The following is a 25,810-nucleotide window of genomic DNA, read 5'->3' on the forward strand; positions in this document are numbered from 1 at the left end:
CTGTGACACTGTAGGGCAGGAGCTGGACAATTCTAGGTTAGGAGGTGTTTAGATACAAGAATATTTTACAGGGGATCCATCCTTGAAAAAAATGTAGTTCATGAGAAAAACGTAGTTCCTGTTTAATGAGAGATTGTTGGCCCAACTGCACACATGCAGTGTGAATGTAGTCCTTTAGTGACAGACGTTTTCCCAGTTTTCTGCTTGTTTCCTCAAATGCAAACAAAAGCTGTACGTTTGTGTACTTTTGTATCCCATCTTTGGGGAGATTCCTGTCATTTCCAATGAAAGAGAAACTTTCTGGTTGAATGAAAACATCTAAGTAAAATTTTAGCAAAGGCAATGGAACCACTTTGGGCTTAACTGGAGTTGTACCCAATTTCTTTTTAACCATGAACCCTTTACACCAGGGGTGTCAAACTCATTTTGGTTCGGGGGTCACAGTCAACCCGTTTGATCTCAAGTGGGCCGGACCAGTAACATAAAAGCAAAATAAAAGCTTTGTTTTAGTTAATTTACTCAATTAGAAAACATGCCTCAACCAACATGGTAACCTAATAATTTATTATTACACATTCATTCACAAAGGCCAATGGATATTAAATAAAATTATTTTCACTTTAAATAAAAGGCTGCACGGTGGCGCAGTGGTTAGCGCTCTTGCTTCACAGCAAGAAGGCTTCCGGTTCAAGACCCGGCTGGGGGACGTGAAAAACTACATCAATGGGGGACCTTTCTGTGTGGAGTTTGAATGTTCTCCTCGTGCATGCGTGGGTTCTTTCCGGGGTCTCCGGCTTCCTCTCACCGTCCAAAAACATGCTTCATAGGTTAATTGGCAACTCTAAAATTGTCCCTAGGTGTGAGAGTGAATGGGTGTGTGTTTGTGGACATTCTACCCTGCGACAGACTGGCGACCTGTCCAGGTGGCCCCTGCCTTTGCCCACAAGTGGCCGGGATAGGCTCCAGCAGCCCCGTGACCCCGAAAGGGAAAAACGGTTAAGAATATGAATGAATGAATACTGAAGCAATCCCAATGATAAACTCAAGAGGGGCTAAGGAAGACCCTGCCCAAGATGTAAATGTCCAAATCATTTAAAAACAAGCCAAATTAAACTTGCAAACATTTTTGAACATAAGAATTTGGAATGAACCTCCCTTTTTCTCCTAAAACTTCACCAGGCCACCAATATCAGGATTCGGATCCTGTGCAGAAACACATTTACTGTCATTCAAGTGAGAAAAACACAATGAAACGTCCAAAAATCTTTTCCTGCTTGCTGCCTGAATTTTGTGGCAAGACTTGCCTTCTTCCTGACCTTTAATGGGGCGCCATCAGTGATCAGACAGACATCACATGACCAATTCACTCCAACATTGTCCACAGTAGTAACTAGAGAGCTGACTATGTCATCATCTGTTGCTGTGTCCGCTGTGATGGTTTGTTCAACACCTCTAATAAATATGCACAGTTGAACACATCTGTGATGTCGGTGCTTTCATCAATAGTGAGCAAAAATACAATAAATGACTGGATTCTTCATTTGGTGCCCAAGTCTCCTCAGAGATGTTGTATCTGCAGTTGTAATCCTTGACAGTCTTGTGTTGGAAAAGGTCGACTGCTGTTTGGGGCACAAGAATTTTAAACATCCTTATTATTTTTACTCTGCATGTGTGGGCCGGACTAAACTAAACCACCTATGTTTGACACCCCTGCTTTACACCATCATGAAAGATATAAAGAGGAACTACATCACCTTTCAAAACTGTCTAAATCAGTGTTTTTCAATCAGTGTGCCATTGCACACAGGTGTGGTAAGAATGACTGTGCATGTTAATTCAGACAACAAAATGCTTTGATTTTGATTGGTGGAATGCCTTGCTGTTTTTATCAAAGAAAAATGTATCCCTCACTGATTTAAATGTACATACCTCTCATTTGTCCTCTCATCAAGTCCTGCAGTGTTTCTTCTTTTTTTCTTCATTTCTTCTCACTGTTTATCCCTAAAATGAACCAAGCAGAAAGCTATTCTGGAGTCTCAGCAGGTTTTTGTCGAGCCACCTGTTTTAACAGCTGCTAGTCATAAAAATGTGTCCGCAGAAGAGCCAGTAAAGAGAGAAACAAGGAAAGGTGCTAGAAGTGCATTATCAATCACAACCAACTGATTGCAGTGGATACTAATGAGCTTTTTGTTCAGATTTCGCAATATCTGTTTGCATTAAATACATATTTCCTTCATTTCAAAAAGGTTGGGCTAAAATATTGGAGTTATTATTGGGTAGTTAATACACTGTATTGCAGTTGAATATGACTCTACCTCCCACTGTGACCTCGGGCATAAACAAACACAGAAGTCGTCGGTTCTCTGATAGTCACAGCTTCCAAATGCAGAAGCCTGTGAGAGGAAAGTTCTGAGCTGAACGTCTGCTTTTGGGTCTCAGAGGAGCTCACAGGTGTTCCTAGAAAAGGGATTCTAAATGTTATATTGACATGAAGCTGACCTTATTTCAAGCCCAGCTTTGAGGCAAAAATCATTTTTATGTTAGACTTTATATCATGAAAAGTGTAAAGAAAGCCACAAAAACTTCCTGCAATTAACTGAGCTATGAAACGACACCAACTAAAGCTGCTGATGATGTCCAACAGTCCTTGTCTGTTCACCAGCTCATACTGAGGCTCCGGACCTGCAAAATTAGGTTTATCAACTCTTTGTAGCCTCATCACTTTGTTTTTAGGTCACTGTTTGTTGAAGTCATATTGATTTTTGGTCAAGGTGGTAACAAAAGTGAAATCTGTCTGTCGGTCGGTCGGTCGTCTTTATAGAAATAAGAATAACGTAATGACAAACACAATGCATTCTGGTCCTTTTTTGCCAAAACAGTGAACATCAATGCTGGTTTTTCAGTTTTTTTGCAAAGACTTTTTCAAAATTTCCAAACCACTGCATCTTGAAAGTATGGATTCAGACACCCCAAAAAAATGGCAAACGCCTGATATAGTGCTCTAAGAAGTGAGTGAATTTCAACAAAGCCGTTGGGAGCTGATACTGATGACAGTCCAGAACCCTCTCCCTTACTTTTCCTCCCAGTCAGCTCTTGTCATTCTGCTGAGCATCAATGATAAGAGCACATCTGATAAATATCTGATGGTATCAGAAGCATCAATGGGGGCCATTCAACACTCTTCACACCTGTTTGAAATGTGATTGATTTCACATTCAGAGGACGTCCACGAATTCTTAACTCTGGTATAAAGAGGTGTTTTTGGACTTAAGCACAATTTTATTTTTTTAAAATAAAAAGTAGCTCAGTCATCTGTGTTTGTGAGAAGGGCTTTCACGAAAACATGGCAGTGCATGCTGGGCTGTCGGCTGGTGCACTAACAGCTTACAGCCATAAATGACATCTGCTTTGCACTTTTCCTAATAATGTGGTGATACACTTGCCACCTTTTGCTGTGTTTCCCTCTGTCTCTCCTTCTCTCCTCACACTCTCAGTGGGATTCCAGGGAAGAAGTGTGGAGTCATTATCCTGACTGCGGAGGAGCTCAGTAACTGCAGGGTCAGTGCACACAATCACACACACACACACACACAAACACACACAAAGCCCAAATGTAGCCCGAATGTTATCAGTGTGTGCATTTTTGATCAGCACTGGTTGTGTTGTTGTAGCAGATTGCATTCTTCTCCTCCCACACACGGAAACAAAACCCAACACAGCCATGCATATGCAGGCTGTGGGGAAACCATTATGAAATATGCTGAGCGAAACCAATGTTGGGAAAATGCCATCCTCCTCCATGACAAACTGCTGATATTTCGTTAGCCAGAGCTTTTTTTCACACTTTTCCAAATGCATTTAAGATAACCTGCCAGCCAGCTTCACTCTGACACAGTTGTACGTTGACACAGACCAGCCAGTCAGGTACTTCCAGAGGTTTATGTTTTTGCATGTGTGCACTCCAGGGACCAATATATGAACAGGCTTATCGCAGTTCTGTTTACCATCGCTACACTGGGAGGTTTTGCTGCTAACAAGATCCAAATGCTGTCAATGGCAAGCTTAACTTTCCCATGATGCCTTTTCTCAGGAGAAATTGAGTCAGAAATCTCATTATTTACCAGTCTCCCTTTACTTCCTTCCTTCCTTCCCTCCCATTTCCAAACCTGACCCGCTCAAAAGCAGGAAAACAGGGCTCCTCATTAACGGCTGTAGCCTCTCATACATATGAATTTCTCACAGACATCCTCTAATAAGATATATTTTGCTCTAATATAATGAGTAATTTTCCTAAAACAGTGGGAGACAGTAATCTATTCATGCATATCTTATCAAAGTCAAGCGTTGCTGCTGCGGCTTCTGCTCCACATTTGTGCACAAATGCTCCTCATTGTTTGGTGGATTCTCAGCGTTGCAGAACTGTTACACAGAATTCATGCACAAGCCTTTTGTTGCCCCAAAATCAGTTCCTGAGGAAAGGAAGTTGCAGACTTTAAAGCAAAAATTGCATCAGAACCATAACTATTTTGAAAAGTGCTTGTCTTCCCCTCCAGGACATCGCTACCATGCAGTTGTGTGCCAACAAGCTGGATAAGAAGGACTTTTTTGGAAAGTCCGACCCCTTCCTGGTTTTCTATCGCAGCAACGAGGATGGAACGTGAGTGTGGGCAGTCCTGATAATGTTTCTGCAGCAGAAGAAGCCCATTTTTATGGCGATGTTTTTAAAAGTTCATGCTTTGCTTGTGGGCACAGTCTGTTCATTATTCAGACGTGAACAGATAAAAGCTTCAGGGGGTGTTTCAAGAGAGCTTTTCAGATTTCACTTTTCATAGATCACGTTAAACCTCCACACTGCTCCCTGAGCACAAAATCACCAAAAAGAACTTTTTTGAAGTTGGAAAGAGTTTTTACAATGATTCGTATTTTCAAAAATGCAGTTATAGGGAACAAATACCAATTTCTGACAGTTGGCGTAACGTGGGAACAGGGCTTTTCTTTAAATACAAACATATGTTAGAAGGTAAAGGCAGAAAATATGTCTTTGTAAGATTTTGATACTTAAAAAAAAATCATTAATTGATCAATAAATATGTAAAATTGTCAAAATTCAAAATAACTCATTTTAGAGAAAAAGTCAGATTTTTTATTGCTTCATGAGAGAAATGCTATGCTATACTATACTGTATGCTATACTGTAAAAAAGACAGAAAGAAAGACTGAAATGTGGACAATCAGCAGATTGTACGTAGCGACAGTGTAGCTAACGCGGCCTTTAGTCAGGCTTAAGAATCTTGATCTTGATCTGAACTTTTGTTCTCTTCAGAAGTAAACCTGCTGCTGGGTTTGGATCATTTTTTGTTATAAAACCAAAGTTTTTTTAGGCTCAAAACAAAAAAAAATGCATTCTTTTTAAGGCTTTCCTGGTAGAAAACAGAGTTTGATCATTTCCATTTTATCTCACTACCACCACCATGTTTAACTGTCGCTCAAATTTAGGTTTTTTGTTTTCTCTGAGGATATTTGTGCAAAGGTTTAAAGGTCCATCCGTGCATCATTTTTTCTGTTTTTGCTTCTCAGCAGTTTCTTTGTTTAATGAAACTTAACCAATTCCATTCAGACCTTCTCTCCTGTCCATTTTCTTATTTCTTTCAAGACCTCCTGATGAAGTCAATTGTATAACAGGACTGTTATGCAATTAACATTATATTAGCATTTTCCTGTTTGGGGCTTAAATATGAAACATCTGAATTCGAAAAGATGGTTTTCTATGATTTTTATATTTTATTAGAGGCTCTCTGCTGGAACCCACTTTCAGTAAATATCTGAAGTGCTACCTTTCCATTAAAGGTAGCACTAAATTTAGGGCTGAGCCCTTTGCCGACCACTTGGTGCAGCAAAAAGGAGAGTGTGAGTGGAAAATTGGATACTGCAGAAAAAGGCAAAGAGAGTGCTAACCCCAGAATATCCATCCATTAAAAACGATCTGACTGAGCCGCTTTGGTTACACGTTGAAAAAAAACAATAACACAATTTTTTAAGATATCTTTCTTCTTTTGAAGATGTGCCTTGCTCAAATGCCAACGGCTGAACCTCACTTCTTATTTTTTGATCATTTCCTGATTTTCTGCAGGGATCGTCTTCACAGGTGAGCGCCATAACTGTTCTCTCAGTTTCGCAGCCTCATGTCTGTTGATTCACCGACAGGTTCACCATCTGCCACAAGACAGAAGTGATCAAGAACACGCTGAACCCCGTCTGGCAGCCCTTCACCATCCCTGTTAGAGCCCTGTGCAATGGCGACTATGACAGGTCAGAAGACACTTTGCACAACCTTCCCTCACAAACTTTTGTTTCAGGACTGCATAGTTTTACATTTTGATGTCAGGTTTGGGGTTTACTCACACTCAGAAAGGTGGATGGCATCGCCTGTCACGGGGGCGGTCAGAATAATGCCAGCAGTCGGTCGTGGTGTTCCAGAGACCAGCACTGGTGTTATTGAGACTGACTCTGTTTCCACTCAACCGCCTTATATATACATTTGAAATGAGAGCTGCGAGTCAGTAATGATGTCCTGCTGTCAGGCGTGCACGTGCGCACATCAATTCTGACCTCCTCACAACGGCGGCTGCTGATTCATTAGCACTGGCACTCTCTGTGGCAGGATTTCTGATTGATCTCCTGTCAATAGCTCATCACATCAGGAGTCAGGAATTAGGAAAATTGCAGGCTGAAGAATTGCAGGTGATGTTGTTGTGAAACACCCACGCCGGACTAAATCAGAGTAAACGCTGCAAACTGCTGCATGTCGCCGTCTGTTAGCGCGGCCTGGACTTGTCCCCCGAGGCGCATGAGCAGGCGGGCCCCCGCCGATTTGCATCAAAATAACACAAGAATGGAGCAAACGTTTCTGCTGCAAAAAAGTAGAAAGTGAACAGAAAAGTCTTTAAAACCTTTCCTGCACAGGTGGTATGTTTATATCTTTTGTCATTTTTGGTTCTTATTAATTAATGTCATTTCAAGTAGATTTTCAAATTTTCCAAAGTGAAGGTTACAGTCAAATTTGTTTTCTGTCTCTTTTTTTAATGACTTTCAGTTTTTTTTGCAGAATTTCTGTACTTTTTTTCTGTTTTCCAAGATGCCAAAAAAACCAAAAACCTGAGGGAAATAAAGAAAATATTCTTCTTGAGGCTAACTGTGTTAGCACATCTTCTCATTTTTTTGATGATTATTCTCTCAAACCAGTCAGTCTTACCAGCTGGAATTCAGTTAGTAATGTCTAAACCTGCGTCTAGTTTGTAATCCTGTCCTCATATATCCACTCCTACTGAGTCATTGTTTTTGTGTCAGGCCTGCTCTCCCTCAGTGTTGTGTTGTTTTGACCAGTTCAGTTGGATTTTTTTGGAATTTCTTCCACAGGAGTCTTATTTCAGTGTTTCTATTCTTTAAAATAGTTAGTTTGACGCCTGCGAGCTTCTGGAATCTCGCTTCTTAAACCACAAATCACAACATTTTAAACGTTAAAGTCCCTCTCCAATCATCTCTTGAGCTGGAAGTTTCTTTTTATTTTATAAGACAGCTGAAATGTGATTAAAAAAATGTAACATCCAAACATTAAGAAATGTTAGGGGGGGGGGGGGGTGTTCATAAGAATTTCATCTTTAAATTGTGGTCGTGATTGAAATTCTTAACGAAGTCTGGATCCTTGTGAGGAGCCATCTCACAGCTTTTCATCCTCTGTCAGTCTCCATGAGGATATTTACCTCATTTACCTTGAGGCATGTGTGTTCTTTGGCATCTCAGAAGACCTGAAAATGACCAGCTGTTCCCATGAATTGTCTGCTCAGCCTGTGTTGGGTCAACACACCGACCCAATTTGCATTCAAGCTGCCGTTTACAAATATTTTCTAACCACAGACTATTCCCAACAATGCATAAAGTCACCAATGTCCTCCAGAATGACTCACTGAGCTGCCAGAGAGTTCCGAGCTTTACTGCCAGTTTTATGCTAGGCATGCTAATTAGATTAAAACACCTGAAAGGATCCAGACTATTGCATTTTTCCCTCAGCAGTGCATGAACCTAACACTCACTTTTCTTGCTAACTTGTGAAATTGATCATTTTCTTTGGTTGGAAGCTGCTCAGGGCATGGAGCTCGCATAATACCAGAAATGCGCCCACAGTTCTCCTCAGAGCGTCATTATTTATGAAATGAGTATGCAATGCCTCCATCCACTCAGGTCTTACATGGACTTCTTCTAAAACAAAACCTCTTTTTTCTTTTATTTCAGGACTGTGAAGGTAGACGTCTACGACTGGGATCGAGATGGAAGGTAAAAGCCTCGTGATTCGCACTAATACCTCCTAAATGTCAAAAAGAAATTAAATGTTTCATGTAGAGTCTGTGTGTGTGTGGAAGGTGAGTGGGAAAAGCACATCAAACAGAAGAAAAAACCCAAGCAAAGACTGATAAGAACCACAGTTTAGACGGACGGCTGAACTCTGCTGCATTCTACTTTCCATCTGCAGACACGACTTCATTGGAGAGTTCACCACCAGCTACAGAGAGCTGTCTCGGGGGCAAAACCAATTCAACGTCTACGAGGTGAGCTGCTGCACAGTTTTTTTTAGTTTTTTTTTTTAGCTCTTCTCATATTTAATCAGATTATTTTCAACATCTTTTGAAACGACCTCCTCTGATCTGGAATGAAATTTCCGGCTCGGAGCGGCTGATAAAAATAGGTGTCAACACATAAAAAGAATCAGTCTCACCTTCTCATCATTGCTTAAAGTGGGGCTTTAGAAACATATATTCTAAATGTACATTCATTACATATTATACAAGTTCAAAAAGTAAACGGTTATAGCACTGCAATATGTAAACAATAACCATCAACAGTTTTGAGGTTAATCAGTGCTGGATGTGAAGGTTTAGAGAAAGCAGGGAACGAGTTTGAGGGATTGTGGGCGGTCCTTAATTCACCAGCAGGGCGACCGGGAGAAAAGCAGGAGTTTTATGGACCAGGATCACAAAGCCGCTACGCACATTTTCCACATATGAAGGTTGCATCCTGGATATACATAATTCATAGATGTTGCTTGCATCTGTCATTTGTCGATGTGCACAGATGTCCATCGAGAGTTTCGGCCGACGGGTCTTTACGTGAATCGATTTTGAGCTGATCAGAATCGAATGCAATTGAGCGTGATTTTTGACAGATGCATACACAAATTTGCGGTTCCCCATGACCGTTCCATATGTATGAAATGGACTTTTCACGCATGTTCCACCAATGTATAACTTTTATATGACAACAATCACGCACGGTTCACTCACAATTGGCGTATTGTGTGACGAGTATGAGGATCAGCTGATCTTTCACCTCCCCAGCAGTATATACCGAGTGGGGGTGTCCTGCACCCCCCCATCCGGCCTGTCCGGGCGTGGGGTCAGGTCTGGCGCAGAGTGGCATCCAGTGTCGTGCGGCTGAGTGGGTGGTGCGTCGGGCGTGGATGCTGGCTGGTGGTTTTGCAGGCGGTTAATTTTTACTTTTTAAAATTATTTATTATTCCTTTGTTTGTTTTTATTTTTCTATTTTTTATTTACTTTTAATTTATTTTTTCCTTTATTCAATTTTTTTTCTTTCTTTCTTGGTTTTAACGTGGTTCATTCGTGATGCATCTGTGAAAATTTCACACAACGAACCAAAAGTTTTCTCACTTTTTTCATGTATAATTAGGTCTGGCCAGTTTTTATTCATGCAATATGCACAAATTGTACGTAGCGGCTGAGTGACACGGCCTTCAGGGGTGCATCTGAAGATTAGTTCATCCTTAATCACAACTGCCCTGACAGGTAGATACGGGCTGACGCGGGACATACACAAAACATCAAGGTCATAACCACACAGTGCACCCATGGAGAGAAAATGTTCTCACGCATTCTTTTTTTGCGGGAGGTTGTAGTGAACACTTCTAAAACATGTACGGCTTATTGGGATGAAGAAGGTGAGATCCCAGCAGATCGTATGGATTTTTTAAAAACGTTTTAACTCCTCAAACAGGAAAATCAACAGGAATCTGCTTTGCTGGGTCTCCTAAAGATGGCGGCTGCTTCTGAATCCATGGCTTCTTCCATCATTTTTAGACTCTAGACTAGAAATATGAATATTTTTATTTGTCAGACAACATCTTTTTTTAGTGTTTCTTAATGATGTTCTAATTCATTTTAATACAAAGGTGTGCTTTTGTTTAGACCTAGCCAGGCTGCTCAGGTTAAATAGAATAATCAAAATATCTTAAAATATTAAAGATAAAAGAAAAACTAATATTTCTAAGAGTAGAGAGGTCTATACGTTTATATTAAGACGAGAGTTCCTGCAAAGTTAGCATGTCCTTCATTAGATAAAACTCTATAAAAAGCAGGTCATGTTTCTTTTTGCAAACTGCAGCTGCACATTTATTAAGTGTTACAGTGTTAACGTTTGGATATATTTAATTTCTATTCGTTCAAACGGTCTGATGATTTCCTCTTTATTCTGAAGATTGTGTTGACGTCGAAGGACTCTGACTGGAGTCTTTTGGAATTTAATATTGCACATGTGTTCATGCCGATGTTTTACACGTCGTCTTGATCTGCTGGATGCAAATCTGAAGGCATTTCTGTGTGGATAAGGTTTGTTAATTGGCACTGGGCCTTAGTGAGCCGAACCCTCTGGGATGCTTCACTGGGACTCCTCTCTAAATACCATTGGCAGAACTTTTTCGTTGTAACCTGATGATCAGGTGGAAAGTTTTAATTTCTCTCTGTTCACTCATCATTCCTAACTCGACATATGTCCATGCAGTCAGGTAAAGAATAAAATAAAAGACAGAGCAGCTAAAGAAATCATAATAACCCCCCCCCCCCCCCCCCCCACAGGCTCGGATGGAAGTGTTATTTAATTTCACTTTTCACCGACCCCCTGGTCTCTTTGGTGAGATGAAAATCTTGGAAAGTGATGCATGCCTTCATTATATTTATGTAAATCTGCTCTCATCAGTCCATACTGAACACATAAACTGACTTTATTGCTTAGGAGACAAGCTTTATGCTCTTTAAAAAAAAAACCTTTACTCTTATTATCCACACTCAAGTGATTTTCCGGAGGCTATAGGGGAACAGATTTCGTTTTTTTTTAAAGCCCTTTAATACTTTTATGAATTTTGCTTCAGCTGGTTTTCTGCAAACTGTTAAAATGTTGACGTTTCAGTGAGTTTGGAGCACTCTGACCTGCAAAAAAGCATCAGAGGAGACTTTAGATCTCTGTTTTCTTCCATTCTTCTTACTCTACAAAATCTTAATCATGAAAAAGGAAAATTCCTGTTGTTTCTTTGAAAATATTTTCATTTTCATGTAAAATGAAAAAGCTCATCAAAATGTGACAGCAAATCATTCTTAGTTTAAACCTTTACAATAAAGTTGAACTTGTAACACACTTTACGAATCTTTTGGTCTATGAGACATCGAAGAAGAAGTTTTTTTTTTTTTTAGCAGGTTGTATGTTAGTTTAAAACAACAGAAACAGAAATGTGAGAAAACAGCAAAAAGCTAATAACTATAGGAATGAAAAAAGTTATTTTTTATTAAATCACGTTAAATCCTGCAGATATGTAAAGTCATGTACTCCATTTAAAGAAAACACTGGAATCCTAGAAATGATTGAAATGGAAAAGAAAAATGTCTCATGTGAGAATGTAGAAGACAGAAAAAAGAAGAGAATGAGAAGGAAGGAAGCACAATGACACTTCAAAGAGTTCTGCAATCAGAGATCTTATTTTTATAAATCATTTTTTTCACTTTTCTTCTTTTTCAGGTATTAAATCCCAAGAAAAAAGGCAAAAAGAAGAAATACATCAACTCTGGAACAGTACGTTTCTGTCCCTCCTCCTGTTTCCTGCTCGCTGATGAACACTTAACTCAGTTTGTTTAAATCCAGATTAGACCGTTCCAACAGCTATTCGTACATATCTTTGCTTAACGAATGAAACAGGTGATATAGTTCCCAAATCTCACTAGTTTGCAACCATTTGCCAAAATCTTTTGTAATGTGCTTCCATTTGATTACATTATACGTAAAAAAATAAGGAATTTAGGCAGACTGCTTGTTTGTTTTTAGCTTTCACTGGTGAAAAAACAGGATTGGGAACAAAACATTTGTGAAAAGGGTCTACGACAACATACCTAAAGGCTTCATGAGGGTCAGGGTCGCTCAAACCCACACTCATGATACATTTAATCAAAGAGACCTTTAATTCTATGAGGAACCCTGGTCTGGTCTCCCCTGAGATATAAAAGTCTATGAAAGGAAGCCTTGAAGTCGTCCTGGTCGGTCCGTCACTCTCACTGTGGGCTTTTGTGTGTTTACCAGGTAACACTGCTGTCCTTCAAAGTGGAGTCTGAGTACACCTTTGTAGATTTCATTCGAGGGGGGTGAGTGGAATAAGAAGGATGTCTCTCAGTGGATGTCAGCGGGCTCTGTTTGTGCCGTCATACGTGTGAGAGGACTTGAGAAGATTTCCCAAACGCTTTTTTAATCAACTTTAAAATGTATTCATTTTTCTCAAGAGTGGAAGAAAACATTAAAAAGCTTCTATTTGAAAAAAAAAAATTCTGTTGGTTTTTCTCAGCTGAACCATAAATCTGAGAAATCGCATCATATTAAGTCGCTCCGCCAGTGAAATGAGTTGCACGTTGTTCGTGGACAGACTGTACCAAAGGAGGTGAATGCAGTTTTGTTTTTTGCTCTAAAACAGGACACAGCTGAACTTTACAGTGGCTATTGACTTCACAGCATCCAATGGTGAGTAACCGTTATAGTTTTATATAAATGATATTTGCACACGTGTACTTTAGCTAATTTTGATGGTGTCTTTAAAAAAAAACATTCAAACCAAAGTCTTGTTTTTTCTCCATAGTTTGGCTAAATATCATTCAGTGCAGGACTTGATACTATGACACAGAAAATATAGGTCCCTCAGAATCCATGAACTATTTGGTGATGTTATCATGATATTTAAATCATCTATATACAGACGATACACAGGTCTATGCCGATGAATCTCAGTGTCATCATTTACTTCAAAGGGACTGCAACAAACCAGAGTGCACTCATACCCAAGAGCTCAGGTGAGCTCACCTAGATTATGGTTTGAACCAAATCTTCACACTATGTCCTGCTGGAAAATATAGTATAAAATCACAACAAACTGTCCAAAAGTCCAAAAAAGCAGAATAAAAACAAAGCAGTTTATTTAAGTGGAATAAAGGAGCCCAAACGCACAAATCTGAAGAAACCACAAAAAATATTGTGAGATGTATGATCAGTAAATAAGGTGTAGTGGTGCCATTTATATGATAGTCAGAAGACCGGTGGAGACAACTGATGGGACTTTAAACTTTTCTAACTTTAGTCCACCTGGCTTTAGTCTTATGTCCACACTGTGTCAAACCAAACCAAATGAAGGTGTGAGATTTTTTCCTCCTCGCCTAGTTAAACTGAATCCACTGGACTCTAATGGTAGAAAATTGCCAAAAACAGTGACATACACGAGTTAAAGGCCGTGTCACTCAACCACTAGGCACAGTTTTCGCATTTCCATGCAGTCCCTTTGGTTGATTGCAACAGTTTTCTCTACGCACTCGCTTCTCTCTACGACCCTCCATGGACCCGGAAAATCCGAAAACCAGCAGCACTCCAGTTGTTCACTAATATTAACAAAAGTTTCTGTTTTGTGTTAATAGAAGTTCTTTAGTTGGAAAAAAGAACAAGATTTATGACTAATATAAGGTTGACCTTTTTTGATATATAATCCCAACCGGAACATTTGAGGACTTGATATTTTTAATGTATTGCAGTATTTGGCCTCATATTAATGAAACATGCAATTTGCCATGCATGATGCAGCGGTTATGAGGAACACGTTTGTTTATCGTGTCCACAGCCCCGCGCCACACCTGTGGCACTGTTGGAAGCTTGATTGGATTAGGGAGAATACATTATCAGCGGGTGTGCTGGAGTGTGGAATTTATTTGGGCTTATCAAATCAGCCCCATCCTCTCATCTCATTTAAAAGCAGGGCACTCTTTTCGGAATGAAGGAGAGTCCACGCTGCTGATCCCCAAGGAGGGAGAGGAGAGCTTTGATTCAGTTACAGTCTTGGGAAATGGGAAGTACGTCCTCCTTCAGTTCTGGGAGTTTATGTTCTGGGACATGAGTTGAAGCAAATCAGCCAGGTCTTATCACATCCCAGAATGAGTACCATCCAATCAACATGCAGAAGCAGTACGTGTGACAAATGAGCGCATCCCTCCTGCTTACACAGAAACCTAATCATGTTTTTGTTTCCAAAAGTCAGGACATGTTACAGGATTTTAATGAAATGTTAACAACAAGCTTGGATCAAACATTGTTAGTGGATCTGGGATTTCAAAAATCTCTAATTCCATTGCAAAAAGCTAAAGTTAGGCTCAAAGTTTGGATTTCCAATCATTGAAACAAAAATTCAAGATCCAAGATCAACTTTTTTTAATCCCTGAAGGGAAATTTAGTTGTAGTAGCAACACCACGGAAATAGGGGGATAAAGATGAACACAAGACACAAAATATACAGGGAAGAAAAGAGAAAAAAATAAAATAATTATACAGTCGAAAACTCTAGAATTGTCAAAAAATCTTAGTAAGTCTGCCAGATGAATTGTGAAGTCTAATGGCTGGCATGGACTTGGCAATGACTGGCAATGGCAATGACTTCCTGTATCGTTCTCTGGCACAGCGGGGGTGAATAAGTCTGCCGCTGAAACTGCTTCTCAGTTTGTCCGCCTCCCTGAAGAGGGGATGGGAGGGATTGTCCATGATGGTCCCCAGTTTATCCAGCAGTCTGTTCCCCACTACCTCCTCCAGATTGGCAATGCTGGAGCCAATAACAGACCCTGCCTTTCTAATGAGTTTATTCAGTCTGTTGGCGTCCTTTGCTTTGATGCCAGCACCCCAGCTCACTGCACCAAAGAAGATGGTGCTCGCCATGACAGACTGGTAGAACATGTGGAGCATCCTGCTGCAGACATTGAAGGACCTGAGTCTCCTCAGGAAGTAAAGTCTGCTCGTGCCCTTCTTGTAAACCGCCTCAGTGTTAGTGGACCAGTCCAGTTTATCGTCCAGATGTACACCCAGGAACTTGTAGGACGAGACAATTTCTACATCCGTCCCACCGATACAGACAGGGGAGGGCAGAGACTGCAAAGTCATGACTTTGATGTTTTGGCAGATCTGATGCAGTGAGTCTTTGCTGCTGCTTTGTTTGGGGATAAGATGCAGTTAAGGACTTGTGTCTGCCAAGCCAAGGTAGATCGTGTCAGTTTGTTAGATTAAAGCTGCATGGGAGCAGCTGAAAAAGCTCCAATAGTAGCTGGTCTAATTCAAGTCTTCACCCTGACAACACCCTAAAACAAATTCTTTAGTCGTCATCATATGCATCCATACCGAGGTGGACCTGTAAACTGCATTCTTGAGGGTTGTCCAGGCCCGGGGACGGCTGTAGAGAGGAGTTCCAGGTGTGTCCTGCAGTTCCTTGAGGTTCGTAAGGGGTTGGATTGGCGGGGTTGATCCACCAAATGGTTCCCGAGAACGGCTGTGTCTGCAGCTCACTGCTCTCCCAGGGGATGAGTCAAATGCGGAGAACAAATTTTAAACACCTAGGTGTGTGACAGCTAATGGTACTTTAACTTAAAGGCCACCTCAAGGGACGTGATGAAAATGGAACATACCATTGTCACGATACACTCACCATTGTGCATGTGGTAAGTGTGTTCTATGTTATCGTCAAGCCACACTGTAGTCATAAGGTGAGAGTACTGACTCCTTTCTGACCGTGTACAAATGCCGCACGCACAGGGTGTGCATGTGATACATAAGTATCTGAAGGATGTCCATACAAACAACAGCCAGGCTGCACTCAAGGAACACGTGCTTATCACCTGAACAGCACTAACGGAATCCTTGTGCAGTCTGCAGGATTTGGGGGGTAAAAAAAGAAGAATCACTGCATCTCACTCGCTTTACCCGTACTCACCTTTATGTGTTATTTAAGTGCTCACTCCAATCTATTCCCCGCAGCATGCCCATAGGAAAAATGTTTATGAACATTTTCCCTTTACAGCTCACTGAGTGGTATACAATCTTGATCATTTGTTTGGGCCGCTTGTGATCCCTCTACAAGTTTGCCGATTTTTCACCTGCAGACAGCCTGTATCTCCCCGTAAGGGTAGGTGTGACTATTGCTATGTCAGAATTCCTTCACTACGGACTACATAGTGCACTATATAGTGCGTTCGCCATTTTGTAGTGCTGTATGAGTCTACAATTCCAAAATCGAGTGCCCTGGAAATTTCGCAGAAGTGTCTGCGAAATACCAGTGTGTGTCGATGCTCACTAGATTGGCAAATATAAACCACAATGCATTGCATTTAAACAATTTTTGCAAAAAAAAAAGTATTTAAATAAATTGTTTAAATAAAATATCGTTTTCATCATCAGAACACAGTGGATTCATAAGTAGTCGATGTACAACGCTCATATCTATTCGATTTTCACTTTGTGAAATCGGTGACGTTATAATCCCCCAATTAAAAAAAAAAGTGGTCAGCATATAGTTTATTTTAGTAGTTAGGGGTAAGAGAGAGAATTCTGACGTAGCCTCAGACATTAAGTGAACTTACAAAACACACCTTTAAGCTTGTAGTTTAGTTAGCGGATTTTGTTTAACTGAGTTGGTTATTAAGTTCTGATGAGATCATCAGTATAGCATTGAATTTATGTGCAGTGTGGCTTCATCAGGCTTTGGAATCAAACCTACTGGGCCTACTGTAGAGCCCTGTGGTACACCATGACTGAATGTGGCAGATTTGAAGAGTTTTCATCCCTGAAATGAATCAACTGGAATCTCAGAGACTTTTTACTAAGGAGAGATCTTAGGAATGGGTATAAAGTTTTAGCACTATTTGTGATACAAAAGATGTGCACGAAATAGTCCGTTGTCTTCGGCGGTTTAGGTCTGGGCCGATGAAGTCTTTATTTTGGTGGGATAAGCTCGGACCACATTGAAAAAACCATAGAGCCTGGATCCTGATTGTGATTGAGGGCCACTCCATGAAAAAAGCTCGTTCCAGGTGGACAATGGCAAAACCGTCTAGAGTGCAGAGAGATAAACATCCATTAATTAAAAGCAAAAATATGATTGTGCATCTTTTTGTTGGTCGTTGATTTTTTTGTGTGTTTTTCAAGGTAACCCATCCCAGCCAACGTCCCTCCACTATATGAGTCCATACCAGATGAATGCATATGCCATGGCCCTGAAAGCAGTGGGAGAGATAATCCAGGACTACGACAGTGACAAGCTCTTTCCTGCCTACGGCTTTGGAGCTAAGCTCCCCCCTGATGGCAAAATCTCCCATGCATTCCCACTGGTAAGACACACAAGCAAATGAATTCACACTTGCATGGCACATCTGCACAGTTGGTTAGGACCAGGAGACGAAGCTGCAACAACAGCTGGTCACACGAGTTGAAATGATGGCTCATCTGGCCGCCTGCGGGAACCTCCCAGCAACCCTTCCACTTTTCCTCCTCGCTCCCCCCTCCCCGAGGGATGAGAGCAGTCAGGCAGAAAGCTCTCCATCCAGCTCAGAAGACACAAAAGAATCCGTGCTGTTCAACTCAAAAATCTAGACAGAGAAAAAGTAATTTTAAATCTGATTCACGAACAATTTATTACTGTGATTATTTTAACCAAAAAGCTTTTAAAACCTTGTTTTTTCAGTGTTTTTATAAGATTCTTCTTTTTTAGATTTGGCCTCCAAATGTCATTCTTCTGAAGGAAGGGGGTGGCAGTGGCATAATGTGGGCTTACTTTGCTGCAGGAGCCATGAGGGAGATCCAATATCAATTGAATGAAGAATTCTGTGCATATAGTGGGACAGTATTTCAAGACTTCTGTCACAAATTAAGGCTTTGGACCCCTTGGAACATCTCCACATTGTAGATGGAAAATGGCTTTAGGACAACAAAGAAAGAATGAGAGGAATGTGTTAGCCCTACATTTATAATAAAGAAAATGTTCAGGTAACTTGAAACAGGGAAATCTCTACTCAGAAATCACATCAAGTTGCCATTTTTAGAAGTGGAATAACTAATAAGAAATAAAATCACTGATGTGACTTTAGGGAGACATCCACGACGTCACACGTTTATAATTTATGCATCACAAAGAGCCTTGTGAAGGAAAATGCATCCACAGGAGAGAGATATTAGTCAGCAACAGAAGCACAACAAAACATCTGGATATTCTGTGGAGCAATGAGACAAAAGAGGAATTTTCTAGAAGATCAGAGTCCCATGTCATGTGGAGTTAAACTAACACAAACGTTCAGAAAAAGAACTTCACGGCAGCAGTCAGACAAGGTGGTGGTACTATGAGAGTATGGGGCTGCTTTAGAATGCTGCATTTGCTTCGATTATTTAAGGATATTATTATTTTTTTGTACAGTATTATGTCAAGCAAGAATATAGAAAGTAATACAGTCAAGTTTTAGTACCAATGCTACAAATTCACAGATTACACGCTTATTAATTTAAAATTATCCTTTTTTAATGTCTTGTTCTGCTTGCTGCTTTTATTTCAAGAATTTGGAAATGAACAGAATCAAACAGAACCCTTTTCTACTTGGGTTTTTATCTGTAATCTCTATATTTGCCAACTGGTCAGTGTGTTATAGCGTCAATCTTTTAATAAATATATCGCTATATTTCATCTTCTGTTTGAATTTTAACTTTATTTTGTTAATTGTTTTAATTAATTGATTTTTGACTTGAACACAGAAGTGGCCCCTGTACATTGTATACAATAAAACATTTTTAAAAAGTCATGAAAAATATTTTTAAAGTGCTGTTATAATGCAAAGAATGACATTTTGTGTCTAAGAATGTAAGATAAGCTCATGAAGCAGCATTAGCGATCCGTGTTTGCTGGACAGAGGACAGGTTTTCACGGGTGATCTGTTTGCTGCAGAACGGCGATGGTGATCATCCAAACTGTGTGGGCATTGAGGGAGTCCTGGAGGCGTATTTCCAGAGCCTGAGGACGGTGCAGCTGTACGGACCCACAAACTTTGCTCCCGTTATCAACAAAGTGGCAAAGTAAGCCTGGGGAGTCTGTGTGGAAGAAAATGCTCTGCAGATTAAACTGATATTAATGGATCCTTCTGGAAATTTCATTTTTAATAGGACTTGTAAGTGAAATGACTCGTGAGCAGCAGATTAAAGCTTTAGACCTTTTATTCATAAAACATTAGGTGGCAAAGAAGGGAAGATATGCATGATGGGGGGGGGGGGGGGCGTTAACGCACTCATCACATTCATCTGTCTGAAATGGGCAGCAGAATATCCTTTTATTAGAAACATTTAAACATTCATTTTACTTTTAAGCTTTTTGTAAGACTGAAGAAATCCCCGATTTATGAAAAATAAAAATGTTTGACGAAGCAAAAGTACAAAACTTCGATTTCCTTGGATGTTTTTTTTGTCTTACTAAAGAAAGATCAACTGTACTTTTGCTTCATCACACATTTATTATGAAGCCCATTTATTTATTTATGTATTTATTTACACGTGTTCACTAATAGGAGAATTGCAGACTATTATCTCAATGTTTTAATATAACATATACTTAATAAATATGATAAAATTGTACATGCAATAAAACCAGATAAAATAAAAGAAAACTGAGAAATTCATTTTCAAAGTTTTAACATGCCTTCAATATATGTTTAAAGAAAAGATTTACCTTATTACTGTTTTTACTAAAGTCACATTAAACTACGCAGGAAATAAAAATACAATGCCCTGACAAAGAAGAACAAAACCAGAGAAAAACTTGAAACACACAGAGGGGAGTCAACTGAAATGTAGACAGGAGTGAATAATTGACAACCTGAAGCTGCTGCGACTGACAGTCTGAGGAAAACGTGAAAACAGAACAAGAACCAAGAACATAAAACTGACTGTGTGCACAATCTGCTCAGTAACAAACTGCGACTTTATTCGAACCTTAAAGAGCAAATTCCAGACTTCCCTGTTTTTTTCACTCATTTTGAACATTTTAAAATGTGTTTTTGCAACAATGTTCCACCGAAAGTAGTGACAGAATTGTGGAAATCTTTCTATGGAGTGAGTTTTTTTGGTTTCAGTTTGGATATCCTCAACAAAGTTGTTTGAGAATTGCATTAAAGCATTTAAAATGTTTAAAAAAGTGTTTCATATTTGGTTCAATGGCGTCAGAACAAAACAAGGAGAACTACATTTAACTGGATGTTAACAGTAGACACAGATGTTCACATACACAACAGCAGAGAGAAAGACACAGTGGTCTTTGGTGACATAGTAGGTTAAACTTTGGCCGTCGGTGAAGGTATTCTTTTTGAGTCAAAATGCTCAAGTCCAAGTGAATGAAGTCCCACGTTACTGCTGCTAAAGTTCAAATCGAGTGGCGAGTCTTTTAGCATGTTTTCAAGTCGAAAATCATCAAAATCAGGACTTGAGTCCACATCTCGGGTTCATGCTTTTCATGTTGTTTTGAGTCAGTTACTTCAAGCTCTCTCAGCTCTGTGAGATTTTTTGGTTTTACTCTCAGGACGCAGCTTTGAGCTCATCTGTGGTTGTAAGTCTTGTTTGTACATCGGCTTTTACAGCAGAACGTTAAAATAAAAGGTGTTTTGAACTGGTAGTCAGTGTCTGTAATGCAGTGCTAACGCTGACATAACCAAAAAAATACAATATGAAGTTACAATTAAGTGGTTAAAAGGTTTTTCGTTTTTAAAAGTTTATGTTTAAATCTGTTAATTGGTCTATGAAATGTTTATATGTTATAATGGAAAGCATTGATATTTTTCATGAAAAACAGGCAAACACAGACAATCTGAAATTGTGAATAATTTCAGATTGACATTTCCAAACACTTGATTTGGCACTGGGTCAAACGCTCACTGTGGATCCAGGGTTTAATTAAATCTGTTCATTTCCATCGTAATGACTTGTTTGTTTACAGTTGTTTCCTTTTATTAATTATACACCTAAAAGGCTTTGCATTGGCATTTCAAAACACGCCGTCAACAGTTCTGCTCACGTTTTCAATCACACAAGTAAGTCAAAAGGAGCATACAGCATTTTAGCTCATTTTCCTCTCACATAACCAGTAATATTAATGTCTGAAAGGCATCGGATTCAGTTTAGTGATATGCTTCCGGCAAGCCATGGTGAGTTTTTAATGCAAATGATTTGTTCTTTTCTGTGTTAATTACATAACATGCAATAATACGAAAACTCAGGTGAAGTCTCTAAAGCCTTCTTAAATCCTCGACACTTCATTTCAGAGCATCGTCTCGCTGCTCCAGCTGTCTCCTCATTACAGTTTGTTTACGTTGATCTCTCCCATTATAGAAAGCGTTTCATTATACTGGAATTTCATGGTGCGGGCCAAAAGATGATTGGCAAACACCAGAGTCGCATCCAGCACTGCTGCGTTTTGCATCAGCAAAGGGGTTAATAAAACCCCTCTGTGTTGTGGTTGATGAAAAATAAAGACGAATGCGTATTTCTTGACTTTGTTGACACTGCTATGACAGGCTGCCAACGGCACAGATGTGGCATCAAGATCAGACAGAATAATTAAGATCGAGAAGCTTCTAGCGCATTCAGGCTCCTCCCAGCTTCAGGATACAAATGTGTAGCCTGTTTGACTCCCATCGCTGCCATATAACAGTGAGAAACACTGACAAGCATCAATGTTTTGTTCTTTCCCATTAATCAGTGTCACATCTGCCTTGTTAACGCCTGTTTGTGTTTCTGTTCTACTTTCAAACGCCACACTGAACATCAATGGAAACACGTTTAAACACCAGGATAAGACTCGTTCCTTTCTTCTACAGATGCGTGTTTTTCATGTCATTTTTGGCGTTACCTTATCTGGATCCCTAATGCCAGGTCTTGGTCTGTGCTATTGCCCTCATTGGGGCGGCGGCCGTGGAGCCCCACAGGTGTGAAGTGGACCCGGTTTCTGTGGGTGGTTGAGCTGGTTCCTGGTATAAATGATGATTATGACAATATTTCATTTCAGATATATACTTTGAAAGGAAAAGTAGGGACAAAATAAAAAATAAAACAAATAAACGGTAGGGAGTAAAACTCATGCTACGTTCAGAAAGCCCTTGTCAACATTCAAACAGCCACGTTTAATGATAAGTCTATGTAAACGCGCCCATATTCCAGTTTCGGTCTCCGCGTTAAGAACTCTCGTGTTCATGCTAGCTAGGCAAGTTTCTACGACCAAAACGCGCAGTCATTGAATGCACATTGAAAGTAAAACCATGGTGGCGTCCAAAATTCCCACCTTAACGCCTAACTACTGAAATCTATATAGTGCCCTTGACTACTTTTTATTTATTTATTTATTTTTGACAGCGGATATGACGTCATTGATTTCACTAAATGAAAATCTCATTGATGTGAGCATTTTGCAACGTTCATTTATAAATCCACTCTGTTCAGATGATGAAAACAAAAAATATTTCATTTAAAAAAGAACATTTAAATACATCTTTTTGGCAACATTTTTACTGACGCCATGCTTTGTGGTCTATATTTGCCAACCCCTTTTTTTTTTGGAGACTTCTGGGAAATTTCTAGGGCACTCGATTTTGTAGACTAAAAAATGGCTAACGCACTATGTAGTGAGTTGTAAAGGAATTCGGGCAAAACCAAAGTTTTACCAATCACGGACTCGGATTTGGTAGAGACACATGGATGATGAAAAAGAAAAGCCCCTCCCTGCTGGTCCAGAGGGATTTCTTACTGACTTCAACTGAAACGGACCAACAAAAACTGACTTCCTCTTTTAGAAAAATAAGACACACTGCTTTGTATTTATGCTATAGATACCATTATAATAAATATAAATGAACTATTGTTTTTTGGCATAAACATAAAGAAACTATTTTTTCTAAGTATGAAATAATTTTTTACTTCTATGCTTCTGATGGATGTTCTACTGACTTCTTTTCAAAATAAAAGACACCGTATCATCTAGGATCATCTAAATGCAGCAAATGTAGTATTAGGTAATATTAGCACTGAAAAAATAAATAACTGCGCCATTGGTTTAACCGTGTTTGGTGCATCTCTGGCTGATTTGTTTCGCCTGATGGACCTTCTGTCACTCTTCTAGAACCCAACCTTTTTTGCGCCACGGACCGGTTTGATGTCTGGCAAAATTCTCACTGACCAGTATGTTATATGTGGCGGACACACACTATAGTAACGCTGAAATAAAGGCAGAGACACGTGATAAGACTTACTCTGCGCTTTTATTTTGACACGCTAAACATTGTACATCTCGCAGGTGTCATCATCCTCTCCCCTTCACACACTATTAGTGCTAAAAAGAAGTAAACACAACAGGAAGAAATAACTAAGGGTGAAACAACATAACTGCCAGATGAAAGGACCCATAGGCAAAAGGAAACACCCGTGCTCAACCCTATTTGAGCTGAGTTTTTCAGCCTGTGGTGGAACTCCGACAGCAGACCAAACGTACACCTGACGACACTACAAAACAACAAAGTAATAATATGACTTGCATGAAAACTGTGGTATTTTCTTAACATAACAATAAATACGAATTATGACATGAGCAACGTCCTCTCTGCCCGCAACACTCCCTGGTCGCTAATCGCTATGATAACGTTTAAACATTCCTTCAAAATAAGTGCATAGAAAATCCGAGTCACCACACTGCTGAATATGGTGTGTGGGAATCTCTCGTTGGGATAAATCCTTATTTTAAGTAGGACTCCTAATACTGCCTATTAAATGTAGCTTTTTTTAGAGGTCGAAGGCTCCTCTTCTGTCTCCTGGACTGGGCCTTTTCCCCTTGTCAAAGAAACTTTCCAAAGACGTTTCTTTTTTATTCATTTTTCTAGCTCCTGGGTTTTATTTTACCAGTAACCTATCAAGTGACTGAGAAGAGCAAATTGGCCTGAGTAACATAGTAACATAGACGGATGGAACAGAGAATCGGGCAATTTTCAAAATAAAACATCTTTCAGATTGCTAAATAAATAAAACACAAGTAATGTAAGTTATTTTATTTTTTCTGTGTGGCCCGGTACCAAAGCGGTTGGGGACCGCTGTTCTAGAAAAACAGGCCCTCAAGTCACTTATTGTCAGTTAAAATCTATGTGATCACCTCTTAATTACAATGTTTTTTAGTCATTCTGATGATATATTGATGCATAACATACCTGATGGTGACTAAATGAACTTGAGTGCACAAATGTATCATTATCAGTGTGTCATGTCACTGTAAGTTTTATTTATGCGGTGCAAAAACTACATGGCATCTCACACAAGGTTTTAAGTCAATTTAAAAATGTTTCCATCTTTTCCCACAGATTTTTAAATGATATGTTTCATATTTCTATTTCTTTTCACACGTCTGTTCGTAGAGCTTTTCTTTTTAACCCTTGTGCTATCTTAGATGACCCCCCCCCCCCCCCCCCCGTGCATTGACGTGTTCTCCCTACCATGACAAAGGTGGATAAAGGTGGAAAGATTTCATGTAATCCATGGACACCAGTGAAGATCACAAATCATTGAAGAAAAAAGGTTCAGAGCACTGTCTAGTGGGTCTAGATGACCCAACTCCCAATGTTAAAGTGCCTAGGATAGCACAAGGGTTACAGGAGAAGGTTTCTTAGACATTTGTAGTTTCTAAAACATGAAAGGGGAATCGTGAAACTTGGTTGAATTCACCAAGGAGGATTACAAGCATTGTACCTTTTCTGTGAACTTGTTTTCACACAAAAAACTAACCTTGTCCCTAATACTTTCTAAACTACATGATTTCACTGAAGTGTACTTGTGTGTTTTGACACAATTGTAAGATAAACACTTGGCTCTTTATGTCAAGTTGTGTGCGCAGGAAAATCGAACATTTTTTCAGTCTTTTTTTATTTCTTGTCAGGGTTTTATTGGAACAGTGTTTCTTACTCCCTGTCTATTAGATTGTAGCATTAGTAATTGTGTGAGTGGAAGTGTGGCAAGTGTTCCCGGTCTTTAAATTTAGTATTTGTGTGTTTTTTTCTGTGTGCATTCCCCAGCTGTGCAGCAGAGATTACAGATGGCTCCCAGTACTTTGTCCTGTTGATGATCACAGATGGAGTGATTTCTGACATGGTCCAGACCAAAGAGGCTGTGGTCAATGTGAGTAACACACACAAATACACACATACAACTGTGCATGTCAGACACAAACGCTGTTTGTATTTGTGGAAAGACAGTAAAAGGTGTGATGAACTGTTTGTTTGATATGCTACTGTCACATATCCTAAAATGCCACTCGAGTTTTTAAGAAAAATGCTCAGGTGGTCACATGGCTGCATTTGTAATTGGGACATTGACATTTTTAACACGCAGTGGGGGAGGCTTTAAGAAAAAGTTACAATTTTACAGCAACCAAATGGTTTTTCTCTAAAAGTTTGACCACCGGGGGACAATCTACCAGCCGTCCCCGACTTAGCCTGTTCCTCAAATAAATTCTTATTGGGGTGTTTTTTTTTTGTTTTTTTTTTTTTTTTTTGGGGGGGGGGGGGGTAGCCTGCGATGCACCTTGGGGGGGAGGAGCTACTTGGCAGTGCTCCCCCTGCCGCGGTTGCCGTATGGAATA

General features: G+C 39.8%; 1 protein-coding gene across 3 annotated transcripts in view; it reads left to right on the plus strand.

The window, feature by feature from the left end:
• Positions 1-25,810, plus strand: part of cpne9 (copine family member IX) — a 123,129-nt gene that overhangs the window by 79,204 nt on the left and 18,115 nt on the right. For all 3 annotated transcript variants that reach the window (XM_078949959.1, XM_078949958.1, XM_011476713.4), the window contains 11 exons: positions 3,495-3,558; positions 4,554-4,657; positions 6,205-6,309; positions 8,290-8,331; positions 8,528-8,603; positions 11,854-11,907; positions 12,409-12,470; positions 12,794-12,840; positions 17,320-17,501; positions 19,103-19,230; positions 25,245-25,347. In XM_078949959.1, the coding sequence (XP_078806085.1) occupies positions 3,495-3,558; positions 4,554-4,657; positions 6,205-6,309; positions 8,290-8,331; positions 8,528-8,603; positions 11,854-11,907; positions 12,409-12,470; positions 12,794-12,840; positions 17,320-17,501; positions 19,103-19,230; positions 25,245-25,347 (967 nt within the window). The remainder of the gene's footprint in view (positions 1-3,494; positions 3,559-4,553; positions 4,658-6,204; positions 6,310-8,289; positions 8,332-8,527; positions 8,604-11,853; positions 11,908-12,408; positions 12,471-12,793; positions 12,841-17,319; positions 17,502-19,102; positions 19,231-25,244; positions 25,348-25,810) is intronic.

The sequence above is a fragment of the Oryzias latipes genome, chromosome 7 (assembly GCF_053564925.1).
Source record: "Oryzias latipes strain Hd-rR chromosome 7, Olatipes_Hd-rR_3.1".
NCBI lineage: Eukaryota > Metazoa > Chordata > Actinopteri > Beloniformes > Adrianichthyidae > Oryzias > Oryzias latipes.